Raw genomic sequence first — 21,545 nt, forward strand, 5'->3', positions numbered from 1 at the left:
TAGTCCTGAATTTTTTGCAGAAATAGCTTTGCAATAAAATCAGCGAGTTTTTTTTAGCATATTCATAGTACTTACGTCAATGTTCTTGGTTACAAATACTCCTGTTCATCCAAACGTATCCACAAGTTTTCCTGAAGTCCTGAAGCTTTTCCAGAAAGAGCTGCTGATCAATGGAATCTAGGATCTTTTGAGCTGCACACCTTCTGCTCCACTCTACCCATTGTTCCTGGTAACAAATTTGTCCTTCCGAGTAATTTCTGCGGTTCTTCTGATGAGCATGTTTTGGTTTCCAGATTATGACCAGCGCACGATAACTTTTGTTTGTAAACATGTTTTCAAAATTTCCCATGAGAATGAGCGAGTTGACTAGATCTAGATCTCACTCACTCTCATTGAAATGTCAAAAACATGTTTACTAAACAAAAGTTATTGTGCGTTGGGCCTTATCGCAAAGAAAAACAATTTTTGTACATAAATAACTGCGATAGTCACACAAAATTTTCAGGGAAAAACAACATTTTGAGGTTATGTTCACACACTCCGGAATATTGTACGAAAATTGGCCGCCAGTCTACTAGAGTGAAGTTGGTCACATATCATATTCCGCAATAATTTTGCAGCAACGATTTTGCTTATTATCAGATAACTCAAATTTGACACAAAGTTACTTAGATTCGTCAAAACAAAAGTCCTTCAATTTTACGCGGGAGTATCTAAAAAACTGATTTTTATTAACAATGCAAAAATAACCACTTCCTCGCCACTTTTTACCACTTTTCGCCAGTTCTGTAACCACTTCTCGCCACCCACTTGAAAAGGTCTAAACTCGATTATTTTGGGTAATATTATGCAAAAAATACATTCAGCATTTCTTTTTTCTTATGATCACCTTATTATTACTCACTTTGAATGATTTTTATTCACTTTTATATGAAAAAATCAAATTATTAGACTATTGCAGAAAGTAAACAAAGCAGATTTGACAACTGAGAATCTATGAAGTGAAGTTAGCGTTGTCTATTGAAAAAATGGCGACAGGTGATGAATCAATTTTAGAATATTACCACTTTTCGCCATCTCTCATTTTTACATAAATATAACATAAAATGAAACATTAACTAATTAAATACAAATTTTATGTATTTAATTAATAATATTAATTTTATTATATTATATTATATATTATATATTATATTAATTTTATGTATTTAATTAATAATATGTTTTATTCTCCATCATAAAACGGTTAAGAATGCGCTTAAAATCACGCACAGCTCAATCATAAAACGGTTAGTTAATGTTTCATTTTATATTATATTTATGTAAAAATGAGAGATGGCGAAAAGTGGTAATATTCTAAAATTGATTCATCACCTGTCGCCATTGCTTTTCAATAGACAACGCTAACTTCACTTCATAGATTCTCAGTTGTCAAATCTGCTTTGTTTACTTTCTGCAATAGTCTAATAATTTGATTTTTTCATATAAAAGTGAATAAAAATCATTCAAAGTGAGTAATAATAAGGTGATCATAAGAAAAAAGAAATGCTGAATGTATTTTTTGCATAATATTACCCAAAATAATCGAGTTTAGACCTTTTCAAATGGGTGGCGAGAAGTGGTTACAGAACTGGCGAAAAGTGGTAAAAAGTGGCGAGGAAGTGGTTATTTTTGCATTGTTAATAAAAATCAGTTTTTTAGATACTCCCGCGTAAAATTGAAGGACTTTTGTTTTGACGAATCTAAGTAACTTTGTGTCAAATTTGAGTTATCTGATAATAAGCAAAATCGTTGCTGCAAAATTATTGCGGAATATGATATGTGACCAACTTCACTCTAGTAGACTGGCGGCCAATTTTCGTACAATATTCCGGAGTGTGTGAACATAACCTCAAAATGTTGTTTTTCCCTGAAAATTTTGTGTGACTATCGCAGTTATTTATGTACAGAAATTGTTTTTCTTTGCGATAAGGCCCAACGCACAATAACTTTTGTTTAGTAAACATGTTTTTGACATTTCAATGAGAGTGAGTGAGATCTAGATCTAGTCAACTCGCTCATTCTCATGGGAAATTTTGAAAACATGTTTACAAACAAAAGTTATCGTGCGCTGGTCATAATCTGGAAACCAAAACATGCTCATCAGAAGAACCGCAGAAATTACTCGGAAGGACAAATTTGTTACCAGGAACAATGGGTAGAGTGGAGCAGAAGGTGTGCAGCTCAAAAGATCCTAGATTCCATTGATCAGCAGCTCTTTCTGGAAAAGCTTCAGGACTTCAGGAAAACTTGTGGATACGTTTGGATGAACAGGAGTATTTGTAACCAAGAACATTGACGTAAGTACTATGAATATGCTAAAAAAAACTCGCTGATTTTATTGCAAAGCTATTTCTGCAAAAAAATCAGGACTACAATTGGAAGAGCATGATAGTGGATGAGGGGAAGGACTTTGAGGAATAATTAGAAAGTGCTTCACCAAAATTCCTGCAAAAATTGATCCAGTCCAACTTTACAAATTTGATTCCGGATACTGAATGACACTGATTTGATTCCGGACACTGGTGAGAATTATGATAAATTTTATGAAAAATAAATTCTCATATCTTGGTTTCCAATCCGAAATCTTTTATTGGTTATCCGGTGTACATTAAAGCCTTCTCCCTCTATCCACTACTGTCCAAGCAGGAGTCCCATGGAGGAAGCAAAAGTTTGTAGCCATCTCATCCTTGTGCTTCCGGATGGGAACATTTCCATCGTGGTTGAAAAGGAGGAATGATGGGAGGTGGTTCTGGGGCTTCAAGTGATGGGCTGTGGTAACTACCGATGACTCTTGTATGTACTAGGATCTCCTCAATGGCTCTGAATAGGTCTATTGGCTTGATTGATTTACCAAGTTCATGTTCCAAAATTCTTCAATTTCCTTCTTTCCATTCATGTTTTAATTTGGTGCACGAGGTCACTGTACCATAAAAATCTTCAAGAATACACAGACATCACAACTTTTGAAAACTTCAAAAGAAAAATCAGCGAAAATGTTCCTCCAAAACTGGCTTTGATTCCACTGGGAACAACTTCTGTAGAAAAACACTGCACTTTCGCAATTTTGGAAAATTTTCCATGAACATCCACTAACAACTATCCCAGGGAATTCTAACAAACACTTTTCACACTTTTTCCACCACTCAAATGACAAATTTTCATGAAAAATGTCTCGAGTTGCTGTGATTTTTTTAAAAAATTCTTTAAAAAACTGTTTTGTAAAAAATTGTCCCAGTGTGTAGAGGCATTTTTTTAAAAGAATTTTTTTAAAGAAAAAACCTTGATTTTTTAAAAAAATGGGTCGTTTTTTTACAAAATTGCCTACACACTAGACAAATTTCTGTAAAAAATCCAGTTTTTTTAAAAAAAATTTCACTAGTCTGGAGGCGATTTTTTTAAAAAACTTTTTTTAATGTCATTTTTTACAGAATTTTTTGATAATGTGTAGACAGCTTTAGTTGACAAATTTGATTTTTTTCTGATCTGGTGAGATTTTTATGGTAACCCAAATTTTATTTTTTACTTACCAAAATTTATTTTTTCACTTAATCAAGATAGATTTTTTTCTGAGTAAATTAATTTTATCGCTGAAAAAATTGTTTTTTTTAGTGACTAAAATTGATTTTTTTACTGAGCAAAGTTGAGTTGTTTACTGATCTAAAATTGATTTTACTTAGATGATTAAATCGATTTTTGTAGTGACCAAAATTGATTTTTTTTCATTGGCCAAAATAAATTATTTTTAACTGACTGAAATTGATGTTTTCACAGAACAGAATAGATTTTTTACTGTTTAAAATTGATTTTTTTTTGTACCTTAAATTAGTTTCTTTTTTAAATGACTAAAATCGATTTCTGTAGTAATCAAAATAAACTTTTTGACTGACCAAAATTTATTTATTCGTTTCACCAAATAGATTTTTTTTCTGACTTCAATTGATTTTTTTACTGAGCCAGGTTGATTTCTTTACATAAAAAATTGACTTTTTTTTTAGATGACTAAAATCAATTTTCGCATTGACCAAAATTGACTTTTTACTGACAAAATTTTAATTTTTTTCACTGGCCAAAATAGATTATTTTTAACTGACTGAAATTTATGTTTTCACAAACCAAAATAGATTTTTCAATTGCTTTTAAAATAGATTTTTCAAATTGAAATTTAATTAATTACAATTTTATCTTTGCTCTTTCAAACTGAAATCAGAGAATAGCTGTCTGTTTCTGTCAAATGACATTTAAAATTGAAAATGAAATTGAAATTTCAATTTTCATTTGACAGAAAGAGACAAACATCTTATTTCAGTTTGAAAGAGCAAGAGGTAAAATTTCAATTGATTGAATTTCACTAAATTGAAAAGGTGTGCTAACGCCATATCAAATTCCTAACCTAAATTAATTCATTTTTAATGCCCCCGGCATACCTTTTAGATCGGTAAAATTTCATGAAATCAAAATTTCGCATCCTTTTCTTTCTAAGAAGATTTGCGTACGTCTATCCCACTTATGCAGACTTGAAATTGGACTGACCTAAATTTAATTTAGTGTGATTTTTTAAAGAAGAACAAGAGTGCGAAAAAGTAGGATAGACATAATGCAGATCTTTAAAGAATCTTCTGACTTCATGAAATTTTACCGATCAAAAAGGTGTGGTGGTGCCATAATTGACTAAAACCGATTTTTGTAGTAACCAAAATTAACTTTTTTACTCACCACAATTTCATTTTTCATTGGCCAAAATAGATTTTTTCTTGACTAAAATTTATTTTTTCCCTGAACAAAATTGGTTTTCTGAACTGATTTCTTTACTGATAAAAATAGTTTTTTTTTATCATTATGGCTGAGGCACTCCTTTTAGATCAGGAAAATTTCATGAAGTCGAAATTCGAATCCCTTTCTTATTCACACGCTTGGCATATGTCTATCTCATTCTTTCGAACTCTTTTTCTTCTTTCAAATATCACTCCAAATTCAATTTATTCAATCCGCTCAATCGAATTTGGAGTGCTAAAGAATCAGATGGACATATGCAAAACGTGTAAGAAAGGAAAGGATGTGAATTTTGATTTCATGAAATTTTCCTGATCTAAAAGGTATGCCAGAGCCAATAAAATCGATTTTTGCATTGACCAAAATTGATTTTTTTTATTGTCCAAATTTATTTTTCGCGGGCCAAAATTGATTCCTTTTATCGCTTTTACCTGACTAAAATTGGTTTTTCAATTGTCAACAATTGAATTTTACTGAGCAAACTTAATTTTTTTACTGACATTAACTTGACATTTTCAATTTATGAAATTTATTATTTTTTACTGACCAAAATTGACTTGTCAAATTTTATTTTTGTACTAATCAAAGTTTTTTTTGCAAACTACAATAGACTTCTTTATGGCTCCGGTACTCCTTTTAGATCAGGAAAATTTCATGAAGTCAAAATTCGACTCCCTTTCTTTCTCACACGCTTTGCATATGTCTATCTCATTCTCTCGTACTCTTCTTCTTCTTTTAACCATCACACCAAATTTAATTTAGCTCAATCGAATTTGAAGAGCAAAAGATAGACATTGCAAGATGTGTGAGAAAGAAAGGGATGCGAATTTCGTCTTCACGAAATTTTCCTGATCTAAAAGGTGTGCCGGAGCCATTATGATCAAAATTACATTTGATTTTACGGACCAAAATTGATATTTTACTGATCAAAATTCTCTTTTTTATTGATTAAACCGTTTTTATCACTGACTGGAATAGCTTATTTACTGACCAAAATCGATTTTTTATTGTTTTGCTGATCAAAATTTTAATCAATTCACGCCTCTGGCACACCTTTTAGATCGGGAAAATTTCATGAAGTCGAAATTCGGATCCCTTTCTTTCTCACATGTTTTGAATATGTCTATTTCATTCTCTCGCACTCTTCTTCTTCTCTTAAACATCACTCCAAATTAAATTTAGCTCAATCGAATTTGGTATGCGAAAGAATGAGATAATCATATGCAAAAGAAAGGGTTTTGAATTTCGATTTGAGGAAATTTTCCTGATCTAAAAGGTGTGCCGGAGTCATATTGAAGAATTTCGGAATAATAATAGAATTTTGAAATAAAAGGACTCAAATTTAAATCAATATTTCTATAAATTCATTTTATTTCATATAAAAATTCATCAGTAATAAATTACATAATTACAAAAATTTATTCACAAATGAAGTTTTTACAGCATTCCGTTTTTTTGGAGAGACTTCACAGCTGCCACATGAACATTGCTATCGAGTTTATCTGAAAGGATATTCAATAATTTTTTTTAAAGATTTTCTCAAGGTCAAAGACTAAAATGGCTATAGAGAGCGTATTTTTCAACTGATTGGGAAAAATTTGGATTTGTTGGAAAGGTCTTGGATTCCTGGACAAATCTGAATTGGTTTCAAACAGTTGTAGTTTAGTTAAGAATCACTGAATGCTGAAAAAGGTTTACTTACAAATTTTGTGTTTTCCACTTATAGGGAAAAACACGGGCAATTGAACTGGATTGGTGCAGATGAAGACAAAAGGGCTCTCGGACTCTCCTGCAGGATATTCAAGTGAGTAATCCTCCTGCGAGATGCAATTTTCAACAGTAACATGTCCCAGGAGGCTTCCGGAGGGGTACTGCGTTGGGAATTTGAGGTTATCGTTGCCATAGAAGCGTCTGTAGAAGTCCTCAATTTGTTTGACTTCTTCTGGATTGGCAGGCTTGGCTGTTGATGCAATCCAGAGGCGTCCGCGATGTGAAGTGTACCAGGATCTTCCTTCGTGCTTCTTTATGCCGAGCACAAGGAGAGATGCCCAGGGTTGATGCATTGAAAGGCAACATCCTTGATCGGATAGCTCAATGAGCATTTTATCCTGAATTTTGCTGGTGGTGAATTTTGTGTGCTTTGAGTCGTTGGGATTGACTTCGGGGAAGGATTCATCGAATTTCAATTGATTCATATCGATTTCCTTGAGGGCCTTTCCTTGGGAATGCGACTGAGGAATGTTCTGGATATTTTCGTAGGCATCATAGTCAAGGATGTCCTCATCATCGAGAATTTGTCGGCCAGAAAAGTCGAATTTGTATTTGTGACGAAGGCGATTTGCATGCTTCCGATCTCTCAATTCCTCCTCGAGTTTCTGCATCTTCTCCCTCTCCTGATCACTCAACCACACGGAATTTGCCTTGAAATAGTCAGCTTCATCATCAATAACCGTTGTCCTCTTCTCACTCTGCCTGTCATAGCCAAGGAGCCGATTCCTCTGAGCTATTGCATCTTCCTTGTCTTTAGTTACTTTCGGTTTGGTTCCATTTCCCTTGGTACTCGGCTCTGGCTTCTCATTTCCGTATTCTGTGTCTTCAGTTCGCTTAACTGAAGTCCCACAGAAGAGACAAGGTCCAGGACCTTCCTGCTCACAGACAATTCTTCCACAGTTCAAGCAATTGTTCACTAGTTTGTGCTTCGATGCTTGGCAATTGCACAAATGCCTCCCTTTCAGCATAATCTCACTGACCTTCCCTCCGGCACTGTATAAATTAGTGAATTTATTCTTCTTCTTCGATTTCTCACCTTCTGCCTTCCCACTGTCCTTCCTGGAATTATCTGCAGGACCTGGAGGAGCAGGAGTCTTAGCAATAGCTCCCTTTTTCTTCGAATCCCTCGATTTCTCCTTATACCTCTGCTCTTTGAAATTACTAACGAATCTCACGTGATCCTCGCAGGAATAATCCAGGAGGGTACTGAAGTACTCATCCACTTCATTAGGAGATCTCAGAGACAGGATATGCCTGTGAAAATTTTGGAATTTCATAAGATTTTGTAAATTTCAGGGAAGGCACTGAGGTTAAGTTGAAGAATTATTTCATTTTTTTAAACTTACTGGATCATTTCTTCAGGGATTTCCAATCCCAAAATGTTGGAGAGATTGGCCTGAAGTTCTCTGTTCATTTTTGTGGGAAATCAATTGGTCTTTCACTGAGAAAATGGGTAAAATCAGCACTAGACACGAGTCTGACTCTTTTTCTGATACAAAAATATGAAATCAGTGATAGGGCTGTGTGAGCTTATGGAGCAATGATTCTATATTTACCAATTTGGTTTACCTTAACCCATTCAGTCAGTGTACCAGAAATCCTTGAAATAGATTGTTCATTTTGTAATTAGTTTCATACAGATTAATAAATGATTTTTTTGAAAAGAAAAAAAAAATATCTATCATGGGGGCGCGGGGAACTCTTGTCGAACACGCGTTTTAACGGTCACTGAATTTAAATTCTGTACATTAATTAATTACAAAATCTTTTGATTTAGATAGAGTAACTATCTAACAATACGAATTAGCAATCAGAATTCAAATCAGGAAAGAGGATGGAGCAAAATTTTGAGCAAAAATTTTGCATGACTTTCCGCGAAGCGAGAAAAGAACAACAAAATGTACTTTCATCGCTGTCGGACTATTTTTTCGAAGTAACTGAAAGACCAAAGTAACGAAAAATCCATTCCAGACATATATTCGGACATCAATTGCGCAGAAATTAAATGATCAAAAATCGTCTAATTTTTTGATTAATATATTAATCGATGGGTACGAATGAGTTAAAAGTGAATTCAATTACACAGCCTATATTGCTCTCTCTGATATCTGGATGTTTAAAGGTGTCTACACATTGGAGGTGATCTCATCAAGAATTATTTCAAAAATTCTTGAAAGAAAAATTCCTATTTTTGAAGGATTTTTTGAAGAAAAATGCCACCACATTGGATTTATTTCCCATCAAAAATTTTTGACAGATTGCTATCAGTCCCAAATTTCTAACTTTTGTGATTGTTTTTCATGAAAATTCGTTGTTTTTGTGCTGGAAAAAGCGAGAAAAGCGTTTAGTAAAGTCCCTTGGAATAGTATTTAGTGAATTTATGTGGAAAATATCGCAAAAATGCGAAGGAAGAGTGTTTTTCTGGAGATGTCGTTGTCGGTGGAATCACCCTTTGAAGGAATATTTCCTCTGATTTTTCTCTAGAAATTGCCGGAAGTTAATCAGGGTTAATCAGGGTATTCCTGAGATGTTCAGTACAGTGGCTTCGTACTGCATGGATGGAAAGGAGAAAAGTCACGGACTCTCTGAGATCTTTGGCATGAAAATTACCTTGAATTGAATATGATTTTTGAAAGAAATTACATTAGACAAATTTTCTTCAAAAACCCATCTTTTTGTCAAAAATTCATAGAAATGTGGAGGCAAATTTTTTGATGCACACTTTTTGAAGCTCATTTTTGACAAAAATTTCTCATAATGTGTAGACACCTTAAGGGCAAAATTACATTTAGTTTAGTGTAATTTTTTTCCTGTTTGCGTACACGCAAACGTAGGCCTCCCTTAGTCTGTCAGAAAATTAAAATGGATAGCAAAAAATTCAATTTTGGTCAGTACAAAATGAGATCCAGAAATCTTTGTAAAATCAAACAGAATTTGTCAACACATTTTCAAGCCTGAGCTCGTTTAAAGTCGTGTAATATCGACAATTTTGTGTTGATAATTCTAACGGAGATTACAGATTGCCGTACTGGTAACACTAATCCCGCTTATTCACAGTGCTATGATAAATATTTTGCGTTAAAAAGACATAACAGAAAGAACATGGAAAGAAATTGTGTTCTTGATATCTTTGTCGGAAGACGGATAGCTGCTCACTACACAAAGTTTTACTTGAATCTTGCTGAAATATAAAGAAATTTGAAGTATATATCACTTCAAATGGTAAGCTTCCTAAATCGCGCGCAATTCAACTCGAGAGAGAGAGATAGAGACACAAGTAACTCACTTGAAAAACGTGTGGCGGCGATACGGTTGCAAAATATCTCTAAAATGCGTCAAAATATTTTCTTCTTTTATAATTTTGTAAAACAGGGTTGTGCAAGAACCGTTTAAAAACCGAATAAACGTCAAAATAAGTTTGTTCAGGTATTGAAAAAACCGACGTTAGGGAAATTTACTAGAAGGGAACTGGAATTCGTCGGGGGAATGGAGTCACTCTTGGAAAAACGACAATCCTTTCATCCACAAAACGACAATCCATGGAAAGGATTGTCGTTTTCCAAGAGTGACTCCATTCCCCCGACGAATTCCGGTTCCCTTCTAGTTTGTTCAGGTAGCGTTTTGACCATTGACGTGCAAGTTTCATTTGATGTTTGTTCGGTTTCAAACGGTTCTTGCACACTTCTGTTGCAAAATTTTGGCTGATCTTTCAGGTTAGTTGCCGAAAGCCTCTTGTCTAAAACAAACTAGTTAAAAAAAATAGGAGCAATTGAGCTAATTAAAATTCATAGTTTTGCTATAATCCTTTTCAATATTATAACATATTCATAAGATATTGCTAAGTTTTATTTGTAAGGCGATAATTTGATTCATTTAATATCTAAAAGAACTTCTGGAACGGTTTATTTGTCCTTGGAATTTTTATAATATTAGGCCTAGCATAACCTAGAAGTTCTCATATATGTTTCTGGGTAATTTGATACAATGGATATTTGTGAATTGGGGTATAACTAAATGTGTACAATTTTGAGTGCTAATATCAAAGGAAGGTTACTTGACGACCGGCTAGGTTGCTATTAGCGACTGATCATGTTTATACGTACAAAAGTTGTTTATAACATGTTAGGGGAAAGTGGTCAGCCTTTGAATGCGGCAACCTTTGAATGTTTGAATTTTTATGTTATTTTTGAAAGCGAAAATTCTATTATAGTAATTAATACTGTTAACTATTTTCTATTAACTTCGATTAACAATATGGAATTTTAGCTTTCTGAAATAAGGGAAAAATTGAAGAATTCAAAGGCTACCGCATTCAAAGGCAGGCCACTTTCTGTGAACAGAAATGTACCGTAGGTGATTGACCGAATCACGCAGCATTGCAATAGCTGTGAATGTTAAAGATGCAACAACAAAGATCGTAGCGCCTCTATGAGGAAATAGAGACAGTAGACTAGTAGCCGCGAGCTGGGTGGTCTTGTCATTCCCGCTCAAGCTAAATTTTTATTTTTTTCGTAGAATTTATGATTTATTTTGTGTTGTGTTTGCATTTAAGTTCAATTAGTTTAGTTCAATGATGATTACTATTAATTCAGTAAAGTAAGTATGAGGGATTGAGGAATATATTGGTGCGGGATGGAAATTTGTAAATCCTTGGGTTCTTCCAGGATTGTCTTCTTTTTCTGTTTTGCCACATTTGGACCAATCTCCTGCTCCCCAAATTACCAGAGTCAGCTGGGACCTTTGGGGAACAGTGGGAGTATATTGCCAGATGGTATTCCTCTGGTGGAAGTCATCAATGGCTCAACGAATTTCCGGATTCACCGGAGAAGGGGCAAGGATGAGAAGACGTGGTTTGAGGGTAGGGAGATGAAGCATATTTATTGTGGGAGGCATTCAAAGTGTGAGAAGTTGAAGGAGACCAAGTGTCTGGGAGCAAGACTGCCATATAATTATACGAGTCTGGATCTATCTGACAGCTACAGTCAGGAATATACTCTGGATCGTCTTCAGTCCTATCTGGCTCTTAAGTATGTGCCAAAGTGTTGGGCTGTGATTCAGCCATTTCTCTGTGCTGTATTCATGCCTAAGTGTGAGACAATCCGGGGACAGGATTTTGTCTATTTGCCATCATTGGAAATGTGTAGGATTACAATGGAACCCTGCAGGATTCTCTACAATACCAGTTTCTTTCCGGAGTTCCTGAAGTGCAATGAGACTGTGTATCCGTCAAAGTGTAATAATGACGTCCGGGAGATTAAGTTTAATGTTACGGGGCAGTGTCTGAAGCCATTGATACCATCGGATACTGCTGCGAATTACTACAGGGATATCGATGGATGTGGGCTTCAGTGCAAGGATCCCCTGTACACAGATGACGAGCACAATCAGATTCACAAACTTATTGGTTGGGGAGGGAGTATTTGCCTAGCTAGCAATATCTTTGCCATTATCACTTTCATGATTGACTGGCAGAATGCCAAGAAACATCCAGCTTTGACTATTTTCTACATGAACATCTGCTACATGATGACATGCTTCGGATGGCTGACACAATTTACTCCCGGAGGCAGGGAGGACATTGTTTGCCGGAAAGATGGGACTTTGAGGCATTCTGAGCCAAGTACTGGAGAGAATCTCTCCTGTATTGTGGTTTTTGTCCTCATTTACTACTTCCTGATTGCGGCAATGGTGTGGTTTGTGATCTTTCTCTATGCCTGGCACATGAGTTTCAAGAAAATTGGGAAAATCCATGATAAGATCGACAAGAAGGGATCCTACTTCCATCTAGTCGCCTGGTCACTTCCCCTAGTGCTCACTATCACAATTATGGCTCTGAGTGAAGTTGATGGGAATAGTGTGGTGGGAATCTGTTTCGTTGGATACCTCAATCATCCCATGAGGGCACTCCTCCTTGGTCCAATTCTCGGAGTTCTGATCATTGGAGGGTATTTTGTGAGTGGTGGGATGTTGATCCTGGTGAAACTCAAAGTCGAATCTAAAGATATTATCTCAGCCAGAGCCAGCAATAAAATCCGGGAATCTATTGTCCGGATGGGACTTTGTACTCTCTTCACCCTCGTCATCATACTAGCCACAATTGTCTGTCACATTCACGAATTCCGGAATTCCGGAGATTGGACAGCAAGCTTAAGAAAATTCATCATTTGCAAAATTACAACATCTCACTACGAAGATTATGGGAATACCTGCAAAATGGAATCGCGTCCAAGCGTGGCCATTTTGCAACTTCATCTCCTGTGCCTCTTTGCCTCAGGGATTGTGATGAGTTCCTGGGTCTGGACACCATCGACCCTGGGCATTTGGAAGAGGTATATCAAGGGGAAATTTGGCTATGAAGTCGATCAGCCAGTTCGGATGCAGAAGCACAAGCTAATTGCTCAGGCTTTTGCCAAGAGGAAGACTTTTCAGGAGGAAGGGAGACTCTCAATCAGCTTCCGGAATACCCATACAGACCCCGTAGGGCTCAATTTCAACATTGATTCTGCTGCAAGTCAGGATTTCAGTTCCACATGGGCAAATAATCTTCCCAGATTTGTGAATAGGAGATGTGCTCTAACTGGAGCTGTAACATCATCAAGTCATGAACCACGGAGGAATTCCATGGATTCGGAGATAAGTTTCAGTGTCCGACACGTTTCCGTAGAGTCTAGGAGGAATTCTGTGGATTCTCAGGTGTCTGTGAAGATAGCTGAGATGAAGACAAAAGTGGCAAGCAGGGGAAGAGGGAGAAAGCCCAAGAGGATCCGGAGGCATGATTATGGAAAAGATGAACGATGTCAGGAACTCCTAAAGTACACCCACAATCCGGAACTTGATATCGATAGCCCTAAGAATACGAGAAATTCCGGAAAATTTAGCACATCGAACAAATCCTACAAAAACACCAAAAGGCGAAGTGCATCAGCTGGACTGAATCGCAAGGAAATTAACTCACTCCTGGCCAATGGAAAAATCCTCCTGCCCCTGCTGAACAATCAAAAAATAATCTCATCGGATGAAGAAAATGGTTCAATGGCGTCATTTCACGTCAAAGACTCCCGGCTGGATGTGATCCTGAAGAGAATTGGGAATCAGGAGGAGACAAGTGATGAGGAAGAAAGCCATGATTTTACAATGCAAGACAGCAGTGTCAATATGAAGGAGTACAATAGTACAGATGATGAGAAACTGATGAAACAAAATGATTTGTCCAATGCCAAAAATATCCTGGACAATGTAATGTCATCCAATGATGATCTAGCTGAAGATGACAAAAACCACCGAGAAAGTCTCAATAGTATTAACAGTGAACGAAAAAATAGATCATCTAGACGTTCAAGAAAGACTCGGAATGAGGAATCAAAGAAGGATTTCCAGAAATCCTCAGATTTTGGGAATTACTCATTTTCCTCCCTGGATTCTGAGGTATCACTAGCCCCACCAGTTCACAGTTCCTATTCCGGTGGCAAGAGCAATTCCCGGAATAGCAAGAGGAGCTGCGATGTGGGCATTCAAGCCAATGCTTATGAGATCACAACGCAATTAAGTCTCGCTGATGGCGGAAATGACAAGAGTGAAAATGTAGAAAATCATCCGGCAATTTGCAAAAAGTGGCCATCGGAAAAGGGAAGCCGGAAAAATGACGATGAGTCAACATTAAGTCAGACTGATAAACTCAAACTCCTACTATTGCCATCCAAATGAATCTCTGCGTATTTTTTTTTGTAAATTTACTTTCAATTGCTTTTTGAGTAATTTTTTTGCCATATAAAGCATAGGCTTCGGGAAGATATTAAGCTCTGTAACGTAATTTGTTAAAAGTCGGACAGTTCTGAAAGTTTGACACATTGAAAGACTTATATTTAGAAACATGGGTTCAACTCAGAAAGAAGGGGTACTCGTTATTGACTAAGCAGTAAAGCTTAATCTCACAAAGATATCCATAACAGAAGAAAGCAAGAATTCTCTAAAAAGAAGCCAAAATAACAAAAATATTAATAATTTAAAGTGCAGTCCCCAAATTCCATGCCTTGTGAACCCCTTGACCAATTGAAAAAGCAGGAAAATTCTAAATTCGACCACTTAGAAGGTTTGGAATCCGAACCGAAAGCTTTGGAAAAATCGACTTTTTCTTAACTGCCCCATTCCCCGACTCTCAAAGATTTCCCTATCATTAAGCAATAAAGCGCTCGATCCATAATACGAGTGTCCCTGGTTCGAATCTTCTTTTAAGTTACCAGTAGAGGAATTCTGTAATTTTCGTGGCATTATTACGCGTGAGTTCGAAACCTGACAATGCCAATCGAGCTTTTTTGTCATATCATATGAGTTCGAAAATGCAATTCATTGATTTTTTAATGAAATCCCTTTACTTGATCATTTTATAAAAATACAGTATGTCTTGGTTGATTTGTTTAACAAAATTCATTTGAATTGCCAGAAATCTCAAATATGTAACTTCTGACAATGTCACGCGAACTGAAATGGCAATGTCGCCGCTACAGAATCGCATTTTCGAATAAGCTCTTCTAAGATTCGAAACCAATTTGTCATATGGCATTGCCAGAGCGTTACAGAATTCCTCTCTAGAATCTTTCTGGCACTACATGAGCTTAAAATCGCATTCAATAAGCCTCACAATGCAATTCCATAGGATTTGGGACTGATAACACCATTTCTGTACAGTAGACTCTCACTCAATCGGCTCTTTTTCAATCGGGCGTCAAATTTTGTTGACAATTTTCACGTTTAATTATGAAGCTAATTCGATCAAATTCGCTGTAGTTCTTCCTATTTTATCGTGATCCTTTATAATTGAGCGCTTTTTGTGGAATTTACAAAGGCTTTGACGCTCAATTCTATCGCTAAACCGGATGACATTTCGCCCCAAATGCCCGATTGAGAGAGAGTCTACTGTATTAAAAAAAAGAGATGACCAAGTGCCTAAAAGTTTACTTTTGACTTAAACTGCTTCAGAAACAATCAGAAGACCATCCCAAAATTCCAAATTACTGAAAAAGTACAAATTTTTGAATGATTCAACCTTTGAAATTGAAGCTATTTTAATGCATTGAAATAGAAGTCATTCGGCAAGGACTAAGTTTAACCTTCAAAAATTTAAAATGATGAAATTTTTACCTAGGCTACTTCCAAAACGTATTCAAAAGTGATGGCAAAGCGTCCCGGCTTTGCGGAATGCTCGAACTCGCGAGATAGAGCTCACCGTGAATTAGTTTTTCGCGTTTTTCGCATGATCATTTGGTGATTACTGGTCTACAAAGAGATCAAATTGATTCATAAATCACAAAAGCATTTCAAAATAAAAAAAAATCGGTTTTAACCGATTCATTACCGATGAAGACCGATGGAGCGAGGTTCGAAATTTCAATACCTGTTCAAAATCTAACCAAATCGGTTGAAAAATGAGCCCCTCAAAGTGGTTGACCTTTGACTATCAATTCGAAATGGTGAATTTTCCGGTCATAGGATCGTTTGAACTAAGTGTTCGCCTGCACTACCTCTAAGACATAACCGAAAATCCTTGAAAAAGCTTCGCCCAATTTGAAGAAAAACCGAAAAACATGGTTTTAAGGGAACGGAAAGAAATAGGGGAAAAGGGGAAAAACGGCTAGAGATATTGTTTTATTTTATTGGGGGTCATCGAAGACCGGAAGTCGATATCTCATCGTTTGACTTCTAGCTCGGGAACAAACTTAAAGTCAAGTAAAAAAATCCGAAAAAATGGTTCAAAATCGGTACGTAAACGGCGCATTACCGATGAAGACCGATACGCTCGGGTTCAAAATTTCAATACCTTTCCAAAAAAATTTAATTTAACCAAATCGGTTGAAAATTGGGCCTTCCAAAGTTGTTGACCTTTGACTTTCAGTCATTCAAAATGGCGAATTTTCCGGTCATAGGTATGTTTAGACAAAATGTTCGGCTGGACTACCTCTAAAACATATTCAAAAATCATTGAAAAAGCTTGTGCCAATGTTAAGAAAAATCGAAAAAAACATGGTGTTGGTGGGGTTAGAGGGGCGATTAGACAATAACGTGTAGAGATATTGTTTTTTTTTATTGTAGGTCATCGAAGACTGGAAGTCGATATCATTTACCGTTTAACTCTTTCCGGACCGCAGCATATGCTGCAAGCCAATTTTATCTTTTTTTAATCAAAAATTAAGGAATTAATTGAGGACCTACAAAAAATATTTTACATTTAAACATCCTTATAGTTTGTAATTATCCAGAAGAATCGGATTTTTATTAGTTCTGAATAATTAAAAAACATTGTTTTTCACAGAATATTCATATGCTGCTTTGGGTACTCAGAGTCCCAAAAGAGACGAAAGAGTTAAGATCCAGAACGGTGACAAGTTGAAAAAAAGACGATTATATAACTGCTCTCTCTTTTAGAGTTTGAGCAGTATAGTGAAAGAAATCGTTAGAGCCGTTTTCGAAAAAAACCTAAAAATACGATTTTGAAGAGGAAGGAGGAAGTGGGGACAAAAAGGAAGATAGACTCCGCTATATAATGTAGACTTATAGGGGAGGGGTTACTGAAGACCAGTAATTTGTATCTCTTACGGTTTGTCCTCTAATCAAGTAACAAATAAAAAAAGCGGATTGTATACACTTCTCTTTCTTAAGAGTTCGAGCAGGCCTAGTTCTTTTTTATGGGATTATAGTGCCGCATTATTAATTCGAGTATTTTCAAGAGCGAATGATTGGGAAGGAGATAGTGTAGCAAGATTGCTACGGGTTTCACATCAGAACACGCTTGTCTCCGGGAGTAAACCCCCATTGCCCATTCCAAGAGAGCCACGAATCCGGCGTCCTCCTCGCTTCACCGGTGAAGACCGTCGAAGGAGCCGATTCGATTTTGCCTTCCGGAATAACTCGTCGAGCACATACAAACCCCAATTTAGCGGAACTATAGCGATATCGTAACTTAAAGTTAGCCGCCCTTATAGCACTCCTCAAAGTTACCATCCCAGCTGAACAGCGATTAGTAACGTTGGCTTAAAAGAGTCTTCGTCAGGACGGGTTTTCTCCCTCCTACTCTTCCAGGCTCAACAGTTCTACTACAATAGTGTAATTAAAAATCTGAACGGTATTTCCAGCTACTTTTTAATTTTTTGAAGAAATACTCTCACTTCTAGCACTTCGGAAGTGTTTCCAAAGGCAATATTTTCGGCCCTTCTTGCACTGCCTTTTTCTTTTTATAAAGTCGTTACTGGAGAACAACGAACTGCAGTATTATCCATTTTTGGTTAAAATATTAAATCAATAGTAATATCCGACTAAAGCAGATATGAAAACGAAATTGATGACACATCCTTAATACTTCAAAGAGCAATTGAGGGTTAACTAAATCCTTCCACCAATAGAGAATAAGTTTAAGTGTTCTATGCGACAGCGAGAGAAATTTGAAGACTTTTATAGATAGAAATACTTTTAAAATTGAAAAAACTCTTTGTATTCATTTTGTATTAATATTTTATACAAATATTTTAATACAATATTGCTTTTGTAATTGAAGCCATAAACATTTCACAATCTATTTTTATGCAAAAAATTTTTGCTTTGCAAATAATAAAGTTTGTGCAATGTTTATGGCTAGCCTATATAAGCATTTACTATATAGAATCTCTAAGTATTCTACATTTTGTATTTAATTTACTTTGGAAAAAAAAACAAACAACAAACCTCACCTAATTAACTCTGTGCTCATTTTATAAAACAAAACAGAAACTAAATAAAATAAAATACCTGTATCTAGCGTAAAAAATTTGAATAAAGTTGTGATGTATGATTTTTTAAAAAAAATGAATATCGCTGAGAAGAATCTACTTGTTCTTGGATGATTTAAGTGTCTTTAATTCTTTGGTCCAAATGGTGTTGTTCATGAATTCTCCAAGAATGTAGAAAAGTGCAGTCAATCCAATGACCACGACAAAGAAGACAATGCGCATGGGGAATGGTAGGACTGCTAGAATTGGGTAAACCCAGACTCCGGAATAGTGACGGATGACGTGAATCCAAATTAAATAGCCTAGCATGAAGAGTACGAGGCCTAGCATGCCCTCACGGCGGCTCGGATATTTGCGGAATGACATGAATAATTCGATCACAATGCAAATTAGAATATTGGTATGCATTATGTGATTAAGCCATCTGAAAGAAGAAATACCAGTGATTAGGAAAATCTAATGAAGATCCAAAGAAATCAAACTCACGATGGTACAAAGGCATCGAAGGCTTTGGGGAATACGAGTTCCCTATCAATGAACATAAGACTCCAGAAGGTGGTGCTAACATTGGCAGCCAAGGGAAAGGCAAGAGATACCATTATGTAATCCTTTACCCTCCGGATCACAGGCAATTTGGATTTAGCTACCTTATTGGAGCCAATCAAGTCATTCACAAGGGCAATTGTGTAGTAAATTGCCTGGCAAATCTACAAAGTAAATTCAATTTAGTTTACAGCAATTGCAAATTAAATCTTAAAATATTATCTAAACTTACTGCATTGAGGAAAGTTAAGTACTTAAACTTTCCTCCAATGGCTCTAGCCATTGGATGTTGATCCACGGGAATTTTAACATATTTGTACTCATATTGGATGGCGTACCAAAACATTGCCGTTGCAATGAGATGAAAGAGAATCCGAACAGAATTCGACACGGCCATTATTATCACGGATTTGCTATTCTAGAAGACGATGAAATGGAATATTTGGCAGAAGCTACACTGGACTGATAAAAGAATTTCATGCACTTTGCTATACAACCATAATAGTGATAAGCAAAATTGGATTACTATTTACACACTGTGTGATACAAAACCGAGTGAAGTTAGGCTCTTTCTGTTTTTTCCGATGTGTCATTCCATTCCCTTGTCAAAGCTACTGATGATAAGCTTGTAGCAGCTTACGAGAGCTGTGATTCGTATGAATCTGGCACACCTTTTAGATCTGGAAAATTTCATTAAATCAAAATTTACATCTCTTTCTTTCTCAAACAATTTGAATATGTCTATCCCATTCTCTTGCCCTCAAAATTAGGTTGAACTAAACTGAATTTGTTATAAATGTTTCAAAAAAGAAGAAGAGTGCGAGAGAGTGAGATAGACATATGCAAAATGTTTGAGAAAGAAAAAGCCGTCAATTTTGACTGTGTGAAATTTTACTGATCTAAAAGGTCCGCCAGGGCCATTACATCCAAATTCGATTGAGCTAAATTGAATTTGTTGTGATGTTTAAAAGAAGACGAAGAATATTTTTGATACTTTCTACATAATAGTCTAACTTAATCTTAGTAAAGGCCTAAAGGAAATATGGATAAAGTACTCCTCACTAAGGGGTAGCATACCATGACAAGTGTGATGGACTAGTTCGAATAGTTTATTATTCAACTTTCTAGATCAATTCGAAATAAAAGAACGTAGGGTAAATGTCCTAATTCAAAACCATTTCCAGACGCTTTAACTTTAACAGAAGATTCAACACTAAGTTCATATTTTTTCTGAAGAGAATTACATAAATTTGCTCCTTGACTTTTCTGGAATATTACTGTTTACAGAAAATTCTTTAGATATAATTTGAAATCTTCTTAAATACAAGAAAAATACGCGAGTGTAAAATGCTTCTATTGGAAACAAATTACTCCAAATGGAGACAAGGGAAAGTTTCTAATTAGAGACAAACAGTGTAAGTGAAACCGCGACGAAAGGCTTCCAAAACCTTGTTGAATTGCTCTTGAGTGCAGGATTTGTTCTTATTTCTGATCTTTTTTCCTTTCCCATCTAAAACAATAAGAAAATTTCCCGAAAAAAAATCATATTTCCGGGGTTTCCTATTGAAGCATTTGCAGACTTTTCAGAAAAACCCTTTTTGTTCACGAAATAGGTAATTATTTCATTTGAAAACTTCATGTATCGTTTACAATAAAGATTAGCACTTAATTTAACTAAAATTAGTCAGAAATGTGACATAAATGTTAAACAAAACCAATAAACAGTCACCTCATTGTGTTTTTCATTGGAAAAGGTCAATCGATAAAAAAATTCGATGGTGAAAAGGTACACTTTTAATTTTTCTGAGAAATTAACAAATTAAAATTTGTGAATATGAATGGATTTTTGCTTTATTTGGGGCAAAATTAACTAAATAATGAAACTATGGTATAAAAAATATATAAATATTAGATGAGATCATATATTCTGTCAGTAGAAGAGGTAAAAAGTTTGGAGTGGTATATCTCAGCTCCTGATGAACATAATTGGATGAGTGAACTATTGTTGGAAAGCTTGGTTCATTAGCTTTCAGAATCTGGTATATGTAATTGGCTATGGGTAAATCATGGTCATCCAGAACCATTTATGTCGAAGAAGACACTTTTTGCAGCGTAATTTTTGACCATCTACTGCTGGGACCAGGAGTGACCCACAATTCTCGCACTTGGACTGTTCGTTAGAGGAACTCAAAGGGTATAATTTGTGGAAGAAACTTTTTTTTTGGACGTCTTACTTTTTTTTATTCATCGACTTTTGCAAGAATTTTAACATTTTATAGGCATAGAAAAAAATGACAGAAATCCTTCTATCTCATTTTCTGGACAAACTAATGAAGATATCGACTTGGAATGTTCTAAGTACTCCCCCATAAGTTGATCCAAGGAATCCAAATATCATATCAATTTCATCCCCACGTCTATCCTTCCCCTCCAGAAACCACTCTTTTAGGATTTTTGTAATTTTTTCCTTGCGTGTAAAATGTTAAAATTCTTGCAAAAGTCGATGAATAAACAAAAGTAAGACGTCCAAAAAAAGGTTTCTTCCACAAATTATACCCTTTGAGTTCCTCTAACGAACAGTCCAAGTGCGAGAATTGTGGGTCACTCCTGGTCCCAGCAGTAGATGGTCAAAAATTACGCTGCAAAAAGTGTCTTCTTCGACAT

General features: G+C 35.7%; 3 protein-coding genes across 3 annotated transcripts; 1 reads left to right on the plus strand and 2 right to left on the minus strand.

Moving 5' to 3' along the window:
* Positions 1–6,153: 6,153 nt before the first annotated feature.
* LOC129799908 (activating signal cointegrator 1) lies at positions 6,154–8,100 on the minus strand. The gene is made up of 3 exons (XM_055844201.1): positions 7,929–8,100; positions 6,515–7,836; positions 6,154–6,314 (listed from the first exon to the last, which is right to left on the minus strand). The coding sequence occupies exons 1-3, from the start codon at positions 7,994–7,996 to the stop codon at positions 6,250–6,252; spliced, it is 1,455 nt and encodes a 484-aa protein (XP_055700176.1). The 5' UTR covers positions 7,997–8,100; the 3' UTR covers positions 6,154–6,249.
* Positions 8,101–10,981: 2,881 nt separating this feature from the next.
* On the plus strand, positions 10,982–15,583 carry LOC129799912 (protein smoothened). Its single transcript, XM_055844204.1, has 2 exons — positions 10,982–11,178; positions 11,247–15,583. The coding sequence occupies exons 1-2, from the start codon at positions 11,153–11,155 to the stop codon at positions 14,284–14,286; spliced, it is 3,066 nt and encodes a 1,021-aa protein (XP_055700179.1). The 5' UTR covers positions 10,982–11,152; the 3' UTR covers positions 14,287–15,583.
* A 2,457-nt stretch (positions 15,584–18,040) lies between these two features.
* Positions 18,041–19,512, minus strand: LOC129799913 (androgen-induced gene 1 protein-like). Its single transcript, XM_055844205.1, has 3 exons — positions 19,114–19,512; positions 18,825–19,045; positions 18,041–18,762 (listed from the first exon to the last, which is right to left on the minus strand). Exons 1-3 carry the CDS (start codon positions 19,276–19,278, stop codon positions 18,435–18,437), a joined length of 714 nt encoding a protein of 237 aa, XP_055700180.1. The 5' UTR covers positions 19,279–19,512; the 3' UTR covers positions 18,041–18,434.
* Between the last annotated feature and the right edge of the window lie 2,033 nt (positions 19,513–21,545).

The sequence above is a fragment of the Phlebotomus papatasi genome, chromosome 1, assembly GCF_024763615.1.
Source record: "Phlebotomus papatasi isolate M1 chromosome 1, Ppap_2.1, whole genome shotgun sequence".
Classification (NCBI taxonomy): Eukaryota; Metazoa; Arthropoda; class Insecta; order Diptera; family Psychodidae; genus Phlebotomus; species Phlebotomus papatasi.

Coding starts and splice junctions, on each gene's coding strand:
- LOC129799912 (XM_055844204.1), top strand. CDS start 11,153: ATGATGATTACTATTAATTCAGTAAA. Junction 11,179..11,246: donor ATTACTATTAATTCAGTAAA/GTAAGTATGAGG, acceptor GGGTTCTTCCAG/GATTGTCTTCTTTTTCTGTT.
- LOC129799908 (XM_055844201.1), bottom strand. CDS start 7,996: ATGAACAGAGAACTTCAGGCCAATCTCTCCAACATTTTGGGATTGGAA. Junction 7,837..7,928: donor ATCCCTGAAGAAATGATCCA/GTAAGTTTAAAA, acceptor AAATTTTCACAG/GCATATCCTGTCTCTGAGAT. Junction 6,315..6,514: donor AAGTGGAAAACACAAAATTT/GTAAGTAAACCT, acceptor ATATCCTTTCAG/ATAAACTCGATAGCAATGTT.
- LOC129799913 (XM_055844205.1), bottom strand. CDS start 19,278: ATGGCCGTGTCGAATTCTGTTCGGATTCTCTTTCATCTCATTGCAACG. Junction 19,046..19,113: donor ACTTAACTTTCCTCAATGCA/GTAAGTTTAGAT, acceptor TTTACTTTGTAG/ATTTGCCAGGCAATTTACTA. Junction 18,763..18,824: donor TTCGATGCCTTTGTACCATC/GTGAGTTTGATT, acceptor TTCTTCTTTCAG/ATGGCTTAATCACATAATGC.